The sequence below is a fragment of the Pelobates fuscus genome, chromosome 4, assembly GCF_036172605.1.
Source record: "Pelobates fuscus isolate aPelFus1 chromosome 4, aPelFus1.pri, whole genome shotgun sequence".
Classification (NCBI taxonomy): domain Eukaryota; kingdom Metazoa; phylum Chordata; class Amphibia; order Anura; family Pelobatidae; genus Pelobates; species Pelobates fuscus.
In genome coordinates this window covers 259,602,776-259,619,490 of record NC_086320.1, presented here as the reverse complement: position 1 = coordinate 259,619,490, position 16,715 = coordinate 259,602,776, and the positions used below count along the sequence as shown (strand labels likewise).

General features: G+C 40.6%; 1 protein-coding gene across 1 annotated transcript; it reads right to left on the bottom strand.

Annotated features, from left to right (window-relative positions):
- Positions 1–1,430: 1,430 nt before the first annotated feature.
- Positions 1,431–16,368, bottom strand: LOC134608005 (uncharacterized; the record flags this gene model as incomplete). Its single annotated transcript, XM_063450635.1, has 6 exons — positions 16,309–16,368; positions 13,085–13,243; positions 10,905–12,791; positions 10,307–10,426; positions 9,502–9,620; positions 1,431–1,463 (listed from the first exon to the last, which is right to left on the bottom strand). Coding segments are annotated over exons 2-6 (2,310 nt in total), but the record flags the coding sequence as incomplete, so codon positions are not given.
- Between the last annotated feature and the right edge of the window lie 347 nt (positions 16,369–16,715).

Sequence of the window (16,715 nt, the reverse complement as noted above, 5' to 3'; positions counted from 1 at the left end):
TGTAAGGGTTATCCCCTTTTAGGATTCCCCAGACACACACTCACGCTGGTTGTCTTTGGCTACTAGCTGTTCTCCCTTAAGGACCAAACTTCTGGAATAAAAGGGAATCATGACATGTCACACAAGGGGTTAATATTCACATCCGCATCACATATCAGTTAAACTCCTCCCTCTTAGCTGATAGAATAGAATATTAAAATTAAGAACAATATAAAAGAACTCTCCTCCCCCTACACAGCAGCCACATTACTAAGTCAGATATAAATGCAACCAATGCAATATAGAGGATACAGCTGTTAATCTACAAACATAAAAACATATAATAGTGCAACACTGTTAACAAATGGTTAAAGGCACTCTCCTGTGCCAGGAAAACAAACCTGATTTCATGGCACTTCAGAATCCTGCAGCTCTCCCTCCCACCATCCCATGTTAAAACCCCTTCAGTGACTTACCTGAATCCAGCACTGATGTCCCTCGGCGCTGGGTCAGGCTCCGCCCATGCGCCTCCCCTGCCATCGTCAGCTGGACCTAAGGCGCATGCGCAGCAATGGCCGCCCACATGCATTAGACCACCACATAAGAAAGCATCTCCTATAGGGATTCCGGCGACGCTGGAGGTCCACATCCATAGCGTGAGGACACCCAGCGTCGTTTAAAACACTTTTCATGTTTTGATAGCCACTAGAGGAGGACTTAATAGCTGCAAGGTAATTATTGCAGTTTATAAAAACTGCAATAATTACACTTGCAGGGTTAAGGGTGATGGGAGTTGGCACCCAGACCACTCCAATGGGCAGAAGTGGTCTGGGTGTACGGAGTGTCCCTTTAATGTGCGCTTATTGGGTTACACTCACAGAATGAAAGATATGTAATAACCTTGGGGTGCCTCCCATAATGGAAGTGGGGGGGCTGATCCAAAAACGTTTCCTTCTCTGGCAATGACGCTGTAGCATGAAGGGCCAGACTCAAGTCAAGTAATATATAAATTTTGCTTTATTTCGTATAAAAAGTATAAAACAAATAAAAAATATGTATATTTTGGTGCTGGATCAGGTCCTACAAGTTTTGTCCAAAAGGACTTCTTCAGGGACCACTGAAAAGTGTTAGCAACCAAATAAAATCAAATTGAACTACGGTAGTTGATGCAGAGTCTGGTTTTAATCCATAAAGGGCATAAATCATCTAACATTCCTAAATTGTTTGGAATAACGTGCTTTAAAACATCAGGTATTATGTTGTATCGATCAGGTAGTGTAAGGGTTACGCCCGCTTCACAGTGACAGACCAAACTCCCCGTTTAATGCACCGCAAACAACCGCAAACAGTCCATTTGCATAACCGCAAATTCCCCATTTGCACAAGGTTGAATACATAGTTACATAGTTACATAGTTACATAGTTAGATAGCTGAAAAGAGACTTGCGTCCATCAAGTTCAGCCTTCCTCACACCTGTTTTTTGCTGTTGATCCAAAAGAAAAAAAAAAAAAAAAAAAAAACCCAGTTTGAAGCACAATTTTGCAACAAGCTAGGACAAAAAAATTCCTTCTTGACCCCAGAATGGCAGTCAGATTTATCCTTGAATCAAGCAGTTATTACCCTACATTGAAAGATTATATCCTTGAATATTCTGTCTTTGCAAGTATGCATCTAGTAGCTGTTTGAACATCTGTATGGACTCTGATAAAACCACTTCTTCAGGCAGAGAATTCCACATCCTGATTGTTCTTACAGTAAAAAAACCTTTCCTTTGCCTTAGACGAAATCTTCTTTCTTCCAGTCTAAACGCATGGCCTCGTGTCCTATGTAAAGTCCGGTTTGTGAATAGATTTCCACACAATGGTTTGTATTGGCCCCGAATATATTTGTATAATGTTATCATATCCCCTCTCAGGCGACGTTTTTCTAAACTAAATAGGTTTAAATTTGTTAACCTTTCTTCATAGCTGATATGTTCCATTCCTTTTATTAATTTTGTAGCCCGCCTCTGCACTTTTTCTAGTGCCATGATATCCTTCTTTAGAACAGGTGCCCAAAATTGCACAGCATATACCAAGCTAGCCATGTCCCGTTCCTTGTCCTCAATGATGTCATTGAAGGTCTCTTCCTCCACCCAGCCACGTACAACACCAAGGGTCCCCGAAAGGTGACAACAAGCCCCCTGTATTCTTTTTTTTAAATGTACACTACTGTTACACCAGATATGAGTTGCACTGGTGTGACACTGTGCCCTGGCAGGCCCTGAAACGCACACGTGTGAAGGAAACTGACTGCTATTATTTCACAGTCAAATTTCTAGTTTTTTTTTGTTTTTTTTTAAATGCAAGCTATTGTGACACCAGATATGAGTGGTGGCACTGGGCAAGTGGGCACAGTATACGCTGTGAGCCTGACACACACGCTGGCAGGCAGGCAACTGCAATTAGATTACACAGAAAAAAGAAAAAAAGCAGACTGATGTTCTAGCCCTAAAAAGGGCTTTTTGGGGTGCTGTCCTTACAGCAGAGATCAGATGAGTCCTTCAGGACTGTAGTGGACACTGAATACACTAGCCTAGCTATCGATTTCCCTATTAAATCAGCAGCAGCTACACTGTTCCTCCTCTCACTAAGAATGCAGCTTCCGGGGGGCGGGGCCTAGCTGTCATGGAGGAAAGACGCACTTCGTGTGAGCTCCCTCAATATCTCACTTTAAGCAGCTATCAACAAGCGAATTTCACCCCAGAAGGGTATGACCCAGCAATGTTGCTCCTACCTGACCGACCCGACATGCTTAATAGCGGTCAGCAACTCGACAGAGTCTTACCTCCGCGTGGCAAGTGTGTCCTGGTGCTCACCGGGACACACTTGCCACCCCCCCCCCCCCCTAATGGAGCTAATGGACGCACAGAGCACAGCCACCCAGGCTGACATACTCATCTGCGACTCTCCCAATATGGCGGCAGCCGCGTGTCCTCCTGGTACCAGCAAAGCATGGCAGGATATTGAGTCTAAGCTGGACAGACTCTTCAATCAATTTTGGAAGCAAATAACAAGCAGGAAGCCCCAACAAGCTCCACCACAGCCCCAACAAGCTCCACCACAGCTAAGCGAAGCAGTCCCTATTAAAATCCACCAACACAAATGGCGTTGAAGACGGGACCGGAGGCACAAACAGAAATGCAGAGCCTGCCCCACGTCAAGCACTCGCCTCCACAATCCCGCACCGGACGTGAAGCACCACCGGGACAGATCCGACCACCCGACAAAACAAGCTTCCACCACCTCAAGCCGTGAACCCGGCACTCAGCCAGAGACTTGCCTTTGTTGTTCCAGGTATCAGGGACTCCCAGGGTCTACACCTGGCGCCCAGAAGGGATCGGATGAGCACAAGCAGTAAACAGCAGCCTGCCAAGCATGTCCCACTATAGTCAATCCTCCACACCATGCCTTTGATCACATGAACTGCTCTCTGCACATTAACTAAATCGTAAAGTAGCAAGCGTTTAAACATGTCATTATTTCACCTCCTAAAGAGTTTATTGTCGTAGTTCCTTACATGCCTTTACCTTAACCGTTCATGTATTATGTTATTCACTAGTCTCATCTCATGGTGCGACTCACACTTGATTTATAACTAGTGGTGGAGCTGCTGATATAAATACACAGTTGATAACGTGCAAGCTACACCCTAAACATGACAGCCATCTTTTACAACAATGCAAGGGGTGACAACCGTGACGCTTGTCATGGGCCGACGGTCCTGGGGGGCCCGGACTGCTTTGGCAGTCCAGGGCCCCACAATCTCTGCACCTATATATAGCGATGATCGCTATATATAGGTGCAGCCGCGGGCCCCCGGCTCCCTATACTTGCAGAGGGGGCCCAGCGGACTGCAGCTGTACTTTACAGCATTTCCTGCTCTCTAACTCCCGCGAGACGTGCGGCCGTTAGAGCGTTGCCATGGCAACGCGCGGCACGCATAACACATCTCGCGGGAGTGAGAGCGGGAAATGCTGTAAATTAATTCATTGCACTGACACACACTGCATTCATTACACTAACACACACACTGCATCCACACCACTAACACACACACTCTGCATTCACTGCACTAACACACACTGTATTCATTACACTAACACACACACTGCATTCATTGCACTGACACACACTCTGCATTCATTACACTGACACACACACTGCATTCATTGGGAGGGGGAGAAAACTGGGCAGGCAGGGGGGGGGGGGGCAGACCTCCTGCTTTGTCAGGGGCCCCAATATTTCTGGTGGCGGCCCTACAGCAATGTACTGCTATATACTCATACCCTTAGTGCAACTAGCCATGATATACGCACGTTCAGCCTAGCATGCTCAAATATAACACACTTCTGTCTAAAAAAAAAAAAAAAAAAAGAATGCAGCTTCAGAATGAATCTAAAATGGATGCTGTCCAGGAGGTTGGGGGGGTCTGGGAGGGAGGGTCTGCTGCTGATTGGCTGGAATGTGTCTGCTGACTGTGAGGTAGAGGGTAAAGTTTACTCAATTATGACGAATAGGGGGCGGACCGAACATTGCATATGTTCGCCAGCGAACCGTTCGGGACATCACTAATTAGAAGGCTAGCTTTATTGTGCTTTAAACAAGGTGCTGTTGCATGTAAATGCTCATTTTAGTTTTATCATGAAATAACATAATGGATGTGGGCATGATGTCCTAGCAAGCCAATTATTTTACAAGGTGTCTTTACTACTTTAATTATAGAAACCGCAAAATGAACCAGAAAAGGGGGAATAGCAGGACTATTGATTCCTTCTTCAGTACTAGTGCAAAAAAAGTCAACAAGAGCACAGCCTGTCCAAGAAAGCACTTCAACTATAGAAACTGACACTAGCCTCCCTTCGTGTTCTGGTACACACGTAGAGTTAATACCTTGTCAAACTGATTCTGTGTTGCCACTGTCTGTTGATACCCCACCTCAAACTGGTAGTATCCTAATGAATGACATTGGCACACATTTTGGGAAAACAATTGATGACTTCACCAAATGCTTGTTACTGGAAAATCCATGGCAACCTCCTCCTGGATATGAGCTACATTTCTCTGTTCAAAACATGACTTCCACAAATGGAGAAACTCAATCAAACGATACTTGTCAAAACAACATATTGACAGTTTTCCTTGGCTAGTATATCCAACTGTTAAAAAAGTGTTTGTTTTGCAAGTCCTGTGTGCGTTGTTTGCACAACATCGCAAAAGGTGGCTCCTTATGAACTTTAAAAAGCTTAAGGGCAAGGAAGGAGATTTGGAAGTCCATGCAAGCAGTGTTTATCACCAGGAGAGTGTAACTTTTTTAAAAACCAACCATTCACCTGACAATCAAAAAAAATTCACATCATCTTCAGAAGGTGAAGGAGAACCGAGAGCAAACTCATCCTATCATTGAGTCCAGTATATTCTTAGGTAGACAAAAATACCTCTACTTGGCTACCGAGATGGCACATTAATGGATGACTTCACTCCAGATGTGAATGAAGGGAACTTTCGGAAATTGCTGAGATACCGCGTTGCATAAGGAGACAAAATGTTAGAGAAGCACCTCCTTACTGCATCTTCACGTGCTACGCACATTTCAAAATCCACACAAAATGATTTAATCAAGTGTTCTGATGAAATCTGCAATATCATTGTTGGTAGCATTAAAGAGGCTCGCTAATTTAGTGTAATATTTGAGGACACTACAGATTTTTCACATACAGAACAACTTTTACTTAACTTTAGATTTGTCTACAAGGGACCGATTTGTGAAGATCGTATAAAATTTGTAGATGCCTATGAATTTGCAACTCAGAGGGAGGCAGGATTGGATAGTTCAGATTCAGAATCAATTCTTACCGGACATGTTTTATGCCAGATAGTAATTCAACTAATCAAAGACCTCTCCCTGGACATCACTCATTGTGATGGCATTTTAACAGACAAATGCAGTGTTATGTCTTCAGAGGTGGCTGGTGGGGTTTCAGAAATTAGAGCAGTACCCAACAGTTGCAGATGTCCTTGCTACAACCATTCAATTTCAAAGTCCTCACAAGTTTCAGCAGTTCACAAGGCCTAATCAACCATCTCTTTTTTTTTTTTTTTTTTTAACCAGTCAGAAAAGCATCATTTTGTTTTAAAGCAGGAGTAAGGCTCTCAACTGACCTTTGTGAAACTAGATGGGTAGAGCACCATGATTCTCATAAGATTTTGAGATGGACTAGTTAAATTAGTGAGTGCACGATCAGCATTATCTCAGTGGAAATGCTCAAGCTCTAGTTCATCAGCCTCTACTCGCATCCATTCTCTGTGCAGGGCAGAATGTATCTTTGCCTTGATTTCACTTATCAAATGTTGACTTGAGATATATTCAGAGTATAGATATCGGTCAATTAAGAATACTAGTCCAAAATATCCACCTAGTTTTAAAATAAATATATGAAATAAGGTACAAAATAAACCTAAATAGAAAACAGGAGTATATGAAACTATACTTCGTATATAACCTGGGAGACAAGTGCGAGCAAAGTATATTGGTAGAGAGGAGGAAAAAATAAAAAAATAAAGTCTAATGCCAGTAATTAAATAGCCTCTCTCCCTTCAAAACCAGATAGACATAGAAGCAGAAAATAAAGATTATAGCAACATGCTAGTCAAGCAAACAGGCTACAAAACAAATGTGCCGTTCCCAGTACCCACAGAATAACCCACGCCCCCAGGATTTTTCAGCTTGTGCCGGTATTTTTATTTTCAGATTGATAATACGCTGCAATACTGGTGCCGGCCAGTAGGTGGCACTGTGTGTGGAGAGAGGCAGGGATAGGAAGCTACATCTTATCCCTGCTTCTCTCTCCAGACTGAATCCGCAGGGGGAGCAGCAGAGTGCAGCCAGCAACTCCCAGACTGCAGAGAGCCTACAGATCAGGTAAGTGAGAGGGAGGGGAAGGGACAGCCTACAGAAAAGGGACAGCAAGGAGCACAAAGGGATCAGAAAAATAAATAAAGCTAAAGGGCGCAAAAGCAGAAAGGTGAAGGAGCCAGAAGGCAGAGTGATAAGAAAAAGAAGAGTGTCAAATGAAGAGGGGAGATTGGAGCAGGAAGGACAAGTAAACCCTCCACATCACAAGGCTTTCATACCTGGGCCTGGCAGAGAAACGTTGGAAAATACCGGTGTTGATGTGTTCACTTTTATTTACTGAGTGTCAGGAAGCACAGAGTGCTGTGTGGTAGGGAGTGTTGCCGATTGGCTAGAGTGGTCAGCTGGCACTCTAAGCCAATCAGTAGCTTCCCATACATAAAAAAGATTTTTATGAACCAGGAACCAACGATTGGCTTAGAGCGTCAGCTGACCACTCTAGCCAATATGCGGCACCCATCTGCACTTCCTTAAACTCTGTTTCAGAAGCCCAATACCACTGAGCGACCTGGAGTTGGAGGAAGTCTTTGGGGTTAAACCATTTGAGAGCGGTTTAACCCCTTAAAGGAGAGAGAGAGCGCCCAGGGTCCTCCAGGCATCATAGCATTTTCATTTAGATGAAGTTGTTATAGTGACCAGAATGTTCCCTTAATTTGCATAATGGAACACTTTAGTGTCAGGAATACCCGACACCATAGTTGTGAAAACGCCATTTACCCACACGCTGGTTGTCCACATCTCCATGGGAGAATTTGGCATCTGATGGCAGTGTGTAAAGTACAACCTCACAGTGCCACCTTTGTTTTCCCTTTAAGTGTCCCTCCCTGACCTCCATCCCACTTCAACAAGGGGAAGTGACAGTCATTGGGGGCTGCAGGAAACTTTGCCTCAGGCTGGCCTATATACAGGTTAGTAATATCTTTATTCTGTTTCCTGACCCATTTGTTGGTAAGAGGACCATAACAGCACAGATTGCTCTAAAATCAGTGTAATTGGGAGGGGGTGAGGAGGTGGAGAAACAACCTACTTACAAGGATAAAATAAATAGAATAAATAAAATCTACACATCTATGCAATTCAATTAACCTTTATTTGTTTCTTGCTTGTACATTGTGACATATGTGCTATTTACAATAGTAAGGTGTTTGTTTTGGTTTTGTTTTTTTAATTACGTGCCATTTCTATTCTTGTTTTCTCACATGCTTTATCATCACATCATTAGACTTCATTATATTTATTAATTTTAGTGGTGCATGTGCCTTTATCCTAGTTTCCCTTTTTGGTGCACAACAAACTGCAGGGTTATACAAATTAGTGGGTATGTAGGACTCCTTTCCAGGAGTGAAAAAAAATGCTTGTTACATGCAAAAAATCCTAAAAATTTAAACACACAGATAAACTTCGTTTAAGAAATAAAATAATTTTACATTTTAAAGGTAGTTGTTTTTTTCTATTTCTTCCGGGTACCACCCCTCCTCAAGGAACAACCTAAAATGAAAATAAGACATCAGTATTGTATACGTAACATTACACAATGTACCTAAATTGATTTTTTTTGTTTTGTGTCCTTTCATATAGTGTATCATTTTACTCTGACTGGACGAGATAAGCCACTTTGCATTGCCCCTTTCCAGACATGTTGCTTGCATGGCAAAATTTCAGATTTTTCTTATAAATAAAATATGCCTTTACAGAAAACCAGCCACTTCAAATTTAAAAGAAAAACCCATGGCAAAGAGTGGCATGCCTCTGCATTGGGACATTAGTTGTCTGGCATTCCCAAACAAATCCATATACAGTATTTTTCTGTAGTTAAATAATGCCACGACCTTAAAGATTTTATTTGGAAATAAAGAAGTCTATGAAGCTAGAAAGGCTGTGGGGGGAGAAACTTTATTCATACTGTGTCAAGATAAAAAATAAATAAATAAATAAATAAGAAAAGTTTTATTCTTTAATGCAAATACTATACAGCTTGATGCACCAAAAAAAGGTTTTCTGGCATTAAACAGTGCCAAGTGATGTGGTGCACAAATACAGGGTTGTGGTTAGTGTTGAAGTTTGGGAGAACAACCAATTTTTGTGAATACCAACAGGCTTATTCACATAATTTCCAATTGCTGGAAATTCAAAGTCAACTCAAATTGAAAGCCAAAATTCACTCTTTAACCCCTTAAGGACCAAACTTCTGGAATAAAAATGGCATCATGACATGTCACACATGTCATGTGTCCTTAAGGGGTTAAAGGAATATACCATGTAAATGGATTTTTAATATGGAAAGGGGCAGCAGAGACTCATTCAGTTCAACTTTGCACAGATTGTTCTATTTTTTTACCCCAATTAATATTTTTGAAATTCAGCTCTGGGCATTAACATAGTTTGCTAGGTTGAGGGGTGGAGGGAAGATTCAAGTCAATATTTTAAGCATATGTTATACTATTGACCTAAACAGTTAAATAACCCTGTTTGAAGCAATTGCCACAAGGTGGGGTGGGAGGGGAGGGGAGAGAGAGAAGAGATCTTTCCTAACATGTGTATTGTATAATCATGGGAAATGGTTACTACACTAGTTTCATACCTCTGTACAAGAATGATCTAGGAACTTCCCATGTTTCTATTTCTTCGGGATCAATTCTAGTTTGTTTTCTTTTAGAAGACTTGACCGTTCCTTTCTTTTTAGGCTTATCTAACAGGGGAGAAAAACCGTGAACACATTTTGTAAATGGAGTTCAGTCTACCTTTTATATATAGTAACAAGTTCATGCAGAACACACAAGACAAAGTCAAATATCTGTCACTACTCAATGGGGGTAAAGCCTTAAGGTTTGAAGTTTGTTTGGCTTGGGATATCCCATGGAGGAAGTTCACTTACTTGTCATTTAAAATACTTTAGTGGATGGATTGCACACGTTTTGCACTATGAAAATTACAGATTCTGTGCCATTGTTAATCAGTGTTTACCTGGGCCAGAAAGGCTTTAGCGATTCAGTGCCTCCAAACACCTGCTGTACCAAAATCTTTTAGTACCAGAGTGCACAGAGCCAGTCATTTCATAGCATGAGCATGCAAAGCACATTTACGTCATAACTATGGATGAGGAAAGTTGACAGCCTCCTTAAGACGCTCCAGACAGAAATAATTATTGAGTACCAGGAAACCCTCAAGTCTGTCAACCAACTTGAAAGCCATGAGGGATGAGGTGAGAAAAGGCTTAAAAAGCAAACAAAACCTCCCAACAGTATTATAAAACAAATATAGGTTTCAATTAAGTTAACAATTTCCAACAGTTTTATTCTTATACTATATATGTATTTTGTAAAACTGACTAATACAGTTCAGTAAATGTTCAAATAAACTATCCAACAAGTCTACCTTGCTCTTTTTTGGTTGAATCTTGCAAATAATATGAAGGTTCGGAGAGTTTGGGTTTAGCACCTCTTCCAACCCAGTACTCTTCAACAGTTGCCCCAGTGGTTTTCTTTTGAGGTTTTCCTAGGTGAAGCAGATAATATTCTAATGGCAGAAACCTGTAAGTTGCTAACAAAGTAAATATTCATCAACACATTAGTTATAGTAGCATATATTGTTAGAATGTATTTAGGTTTTAGAATGAGAAAAAACCTACAGCCAGCAAGAAATGCAAAATGTAAACATATACGTAGCAACTGCCATAAGCAAACACATGGCCTAAGTACTTCGTATCCATTTTACAGTGAAGCAATTTTTGGAGAGACTGGTTCATCACATAATTGCAGTGTATGCATACACACTTCACATCCTCTTTGGAAACACAACAAATCCTTGATTTTACTGCACTCAATGGATGCCACAGCCAGCATCAGAATCTTGAAGTGGATCTGGGTTTGATAATTTCCAATCTGAAGATTTTGCAAAAATTAACTGTTGAGGGCAATAATTTGGTTTGTCTCATTAAGAGACCATGTAGAAGATTCTTCATTAATCAACTTACCACCCAGTGACTTCTGCAGAGATCTCTTCTGTTCAGACATCTCTTTGTAGCCCCTCTCTAGCTTTGTGACCTGCTTTTCATAGTTTGCATAGTCACTGACATCTTGCTCAGTCAGTCGATGCCCTTGTGCTTCATACCCCTTTTTCTTGACTTTTGACTTTTCTCTGACAGGCCAACTGATCAACTGAGTCGGGATTGCACCTTTTGGTGGTTTCCAAAGTATTCTTTTCTGAGCAATCTGTTTAAAGAAACTACCTTTAATAAGATCTAGCTGCCCATGTGGTAAATTTCCCTGAAAGTAATATTCATCCTCATCACTTTCTTCATCTTCCTCACAATTTTGCAAGTTCTCTTCCTCCATAACCCAGTATTCTTCAGAATCCTCTGGTTCGGACAATGACTGACTCTTCCTTAATTTTTTCTTTACTGAAAACATTTTTCTTCTACTCAAGCCTCTCACAGGAACCCCAATCTTTTTACCTCTTCTGGAAATGCCTTTTTCCTTTGTTGCCCCAGAACCATTGTTTTGTTCATATTGACTGCTGGCTGGCTTCATAGACATTTCATCTTCCTTCAAAGAGCCACAACTTTTAATTTTCTCTCGCTCTGTAATCTCTGCACTTTTTCGAAAGGCATACAAACCCTTCCTGAGCATGTAGTCGGGAACCAAGTAAGATATAGACGTATTCTCCACAGATGATCCTTCATCCCTTGATGAAAGCTCCTCTGAAGTGATACTTAGTATACTTGGCCTTTTTTGCTTCCGTTGAGACATATAAGCATCATAGTCATAATTTGTTTCTATATTGTCAAAGCAAGTGACCCAAGATGGTGGAGGCACAAGATTTTCCATCATGTCTTCTGTCCATGCACTACTTTTTCCATCCAATCTCATCTCTCCATTACATTCAGGCTGTGTCTGGATTTTGTTTTCAGAACCTACATCTAGCCTTGCCTCAAGTTCTCCATTGGTATCATTAATTCCTTTTGAACCTTCTGAGTCTCCATTTTGTTCTTTATCATGGATAGGACAAGACTCAGTATGTTCTGAGCACACATTTGGTGGCTCTACCTCCACAGCCTGTGATTTTACATATGGTTTACTCAATTTTATGGTTTCATTCCTCAACTCACTGTTCTGCACTACTGTTGTCTGCGTTTCAGTTTCTTGTACAGCATCAAGACAAAGTTTTGGAGAGAGTGAAGATTTACACTCCTCTTTATTGAAGACAACACCTTGTACTGCAAGCTCCTCACCTTCTGTGTGTGGGCCATACAGTACACCCTCACAATATAGATCACGCTGCACTAAATTGTCTGGTATTTCTTTAACAACTGCCACATCGTATATTGGTATGGTTTCTTTATAAGACTTCCACATCTGTATGGCAGCAGGGGAACCACTTCCATACTCTATTCTTACCTCCTCTTTCTCATAAGCATAGCTTCCTGGAGGCATATTTCGGTATTGGGATGAGTTGCACGTATTTTTATGAAAGTCCCTTTCCTGCAAGGGTGCTGCAGGTGACATGGACATGTCTACATTATCCAGATTACTTTCATTCTCTGGACAGCTAATGCCAGAAGAATGGCACTCTGGGTTTCCTGCATCACAGCCTTTACTAACTGAACCAAGGTGCTTCTGAGGCATGTGTTCTGGTTGTCTTGGGTCAGTCTGGGTTTCTTTTGTTTCTGTTCTTCTTCCAGGACTGCTATAATGTCTAAACCGAGTAGCATGGTAAAACATAGGGGAAGGTGGATAGGGATTAAAATTGGGTCTTCTGTTCATTCTAGTGTTCATTTGATGCTGGGGAACATAATATCCTCCTGGATATTCATGGAGTGCAACAGAATAGAAAGGAAAATATGGATTTCCTCCTCTGAAACCTGAAAGAGAAACAAAAATAAATAAAATAAACCACACCCAAATCTCGTTTAAGTGTTATAATGTTAAGTCAAAAATAAATGCAGCAATAAACAGTCCTATTCAATGGTCTTCCCAATTACTTTTCTTGTCTTTTGTCTTGATTGATTAATCAAAACTGATGAATAAAGGCAGATTAAAAAAAATAAAAGTTCCATGCCTTTTGATTATGCTAGGTTTGTGTAAAATACATTAGCTGTAACCCTTTATTAGACCTTAATTAATTTTAAGTTTCTCAAGTTTGTGAAAGCCTTACCTGGTCCAGGAACACAGTATGGATTATAGAGCTGGCCAAGGTACCAAGGATTCGGGAAAGGTAATTGTGCTGTTGGTTGTGCATAAAAAAAGGGTCTTTGTTGAGATGCAGAATATTGTCCATTTTCTGGAGGAGGAGCAGTATTATTCATTGTTCAGGCTAAACAGAAGAGATTGAATGTAATTAGTAACTAAAAATAGCAACTCCAGATGTCCATGTAAGTGTTTTACCTTATGTACAACATTGTGTGCAGCTATAAAAACCTGAAACCAGACTGTGGTGGTCGTATATGATTTTTGAAATCATGGAAAAGTTTGTGACCATTCCATTCACCAAACCTTCAAAGAAATGCCTACATAATTGCTGCATTATACAGAATAAATGGAATTTAACGTATGCACCTTAACTGCCAAAAGTTCCTAGTTTGATACTGCAAGGACCAATGATAATCCATGCGATCATGTACTGGTCATTAAAATTTTGATTTTTCCCTTAACATTTTATGGGACAAATTGTGAGGACAGCATAAAAAAATTAAAAAATAAATTAGTTTTCATTGGTTCTTAAGCGAGGTGTTTTAAAAGGACATGTTTTATGCATTACTTTGGAGATATTCAAGACATATATGATCGTGTCTGAAGAAATAATCTACTACATGAAACAAAATGTCTTGAATTTATGGATATTTCAAGTGGTGAAAGCAATACTTTGAAAATCTAAGAATTTTACATAGGATAGAGAAATTAAGTCAGGATGGACCAACTTTTTACACTTAATTGAGTCATAGCTTCAATGGACATAACCAGTAACTATGGCCCAACTCATTAATGGGAAACTGCCATCTAGAAATAATGTGAATGTTATGGTCACATTCATATTGGGTATTTAAATATAACGTTTAGATTAAAACCCACCATGGAGGAAGTAAACAAAAATACATACATAGGGGGGTCTGCCTTGACGTTGGCAGGCGGGCATTCCCTCCAATGGCCATTGGAGCAACTAAATGACCTCCATTTGTCTAAATATACATAGGGATTAAGGAGAAAGCGCAGGTAACATTTTCTTTTCTTTGGTTTTTACTATATATTGGGGCTGATGTGTATTGTAGTCGTTGCTGCTGGCCCAGCAGTAATGGGACTAAGCGCAGGACTTCTCTTTTTGTATTTGTATAAACCAAAACCCACAAGTCACGCTTCCTCTAGACTCCACAGCATAGCAACTGCCAGAGTGACTGTCCCCCTGGATTCAGTTTGTATAAAATATGTACAGACATCTCACGTCATAAGATGCTCTTGCAGGTCTTTTTCCAAGAGTCCTATTAATCACCTAACAAACCAGCGCAAGAATTTAATCAGTCCTCATGCTTTAATGTTGCCCTGCCAGGTGGTCTATCATTCGAGCATGAATGCGTACTATAAAGACACACCCTCCTTTACAAGTGGGCATGTCATCCATGGTGCCAATTGCTCCATGTACACATAAACCTCTCGCCTCACTCAATTTCAGACTTGGCAGGTCTGGCATGCTAGAAAATTTTGGACTCAACAAAATTCCGACTATAAAACCCCAATAAGTTGCATATAATTTTGTTATTTGTTAGCAGTGTATATTTGACTGCACAATGTATAGAGGACATGCCAGATCAATCATTGTGCTTAGATTACGTTTCAAACACAAAGTAATTGTTCATATAAATAACAATTGATTAACAGCAAGTTGTGTTTATTTTAAAGATAACATTTCCAACACCTGAAGTTTAGGCATGGAGATATGCTGAACATCTTAAAGGACCACTAGAGACACCTTCATTGTTCTGAAGATTAAAATGCAGTGGCCCTTTAGTTTCCAGGGCTCTAAAATACTGCAGTTTAGTAACAATGTTATGTTTGCAGGGTTAACACGCCTCTAGTGGCTGCCTTCCTTAGTTATTCATAGACAAATTGGTTCAATCCTGTCTTGATGCGCATGAGTACTACAAGCACTCCCAATGCTTATTGAAAACACTAAAAAAAATTTTTTTATAAAGTGTCCTTTTACGATTTCTACAGGCATTCAAAATGTGTGTAGTTTGATGAAGGACAGCCTGATAAATGAGAATTAGTTTATTTAACTGCATACACAGAAATTATTAATTTGGTCTGACAAATGCACTTCATTACAAAGTTCAAATCACAAGTATGAGGAAATGTTATTTAGCAGTAAAAATGTATTCTTTAGGCCTATATTCCAGGAAATCTGTACAAAACCCAATGCAGCTCAAGAAAACCATTCATAAATAAATATTACATGCAAAGCAACCCCAGGCAATTAGCCCTGCACCATCAGGAACAGAATTAATAAAGGGATTGGGTCTGACAAAACATTGCACAACATATTTAGGAGATAAGGGAGGAACACTCCTAAATCATTTAGTATACCTTTGAAAGGGTGCAAGCAAGCTTAAGAGCCATATTCTGATACATGGCACAAATCAAAGTAGTAATTGTTCTGCACACCTTTTTGCAAGTAGTTTTCCCTAACCACAGGAAATATTGGATTTTTACTTGCAAAAAAAAGTGCTGAAATATTGCACATTTGTGCTGCTGAAGGTGCCCATTAGCTACCTCCTGAGAATAAACCTCAGCCTCAACAGTTCTGCTTTCAGGATCCTGTCCCACTTAAGTTTCCTGTGGTCCCACATCGAAGGATAACACAGTACATTAGGAACATGCAGGGAGCACTTCAGAAGCACTCATTAGATGGTCCTGAAGGCTTGGGGCCAGCTGGAAGGAGGTCAGGGGGCAAGCTTGCCCCTTTGCTGACAGGGACGACCCCTCAGAACTCCATCTTTTCTGATTTCATTCCTTCTATTGTTTGTAGGTATAAGAATCTTAACATAATTGCTACCACAATTTAATAAAGGCATGTGGTTTCAAAATATACATACCCCCTAATGTTAGGTTGTATTAAAAAAGTACAGTTTTCTGAAAAGAGGCCCAAGATACTAAATACAGGGCACTACCCATGGAAACCAGTTGAGCGAGCAGGCACATTGCATTGGAGAGTCTGCCCCTTTTACGACATTTGCACCACTTTTCAGGAGTAGGTCAGCCTTTTTGTCATACCTAAAGTATGGAACAGCTTAAAAGAAACACTTTGGAATATATCTTTACATCAATGTGTTCCTCAGCTCCCACCCCATTAATGTAAAGGGTTAATTAACCATTTCTTTATTCACTTACCAGATTCCAGCACAGAGGTCCCTCGGCGCTGGGTCAGGATCCACCTCCTCCAATGGGGGGACCTAATGCACATACGTAGGGAGCACAGCTTATGCATTAAGTCTTCCCATAGGAAAACATTGCCTCACACAAACCTTTCCTTTTGAGAAATGTCTGTTTTACACTGCCAAAGAAAGCATCTATGAACTAAAAATGGAAATATTGTGGTTTTGGTGCTTAGAGCATAACCATGTGTAGAAAAGGGACATAAGGGTGATTAAAGAGAGTTTTTTTGTTGTTTTGTTTTTAACTCCTAGGTGTTCTCTATAGTAGAGTACCAGTTACATACATTACAGAATAGGTCAAGGGCATAGATGTCCAGTTAAAGACAAACAATTACAGGGAGTAAGCACACACACAAAACCAAA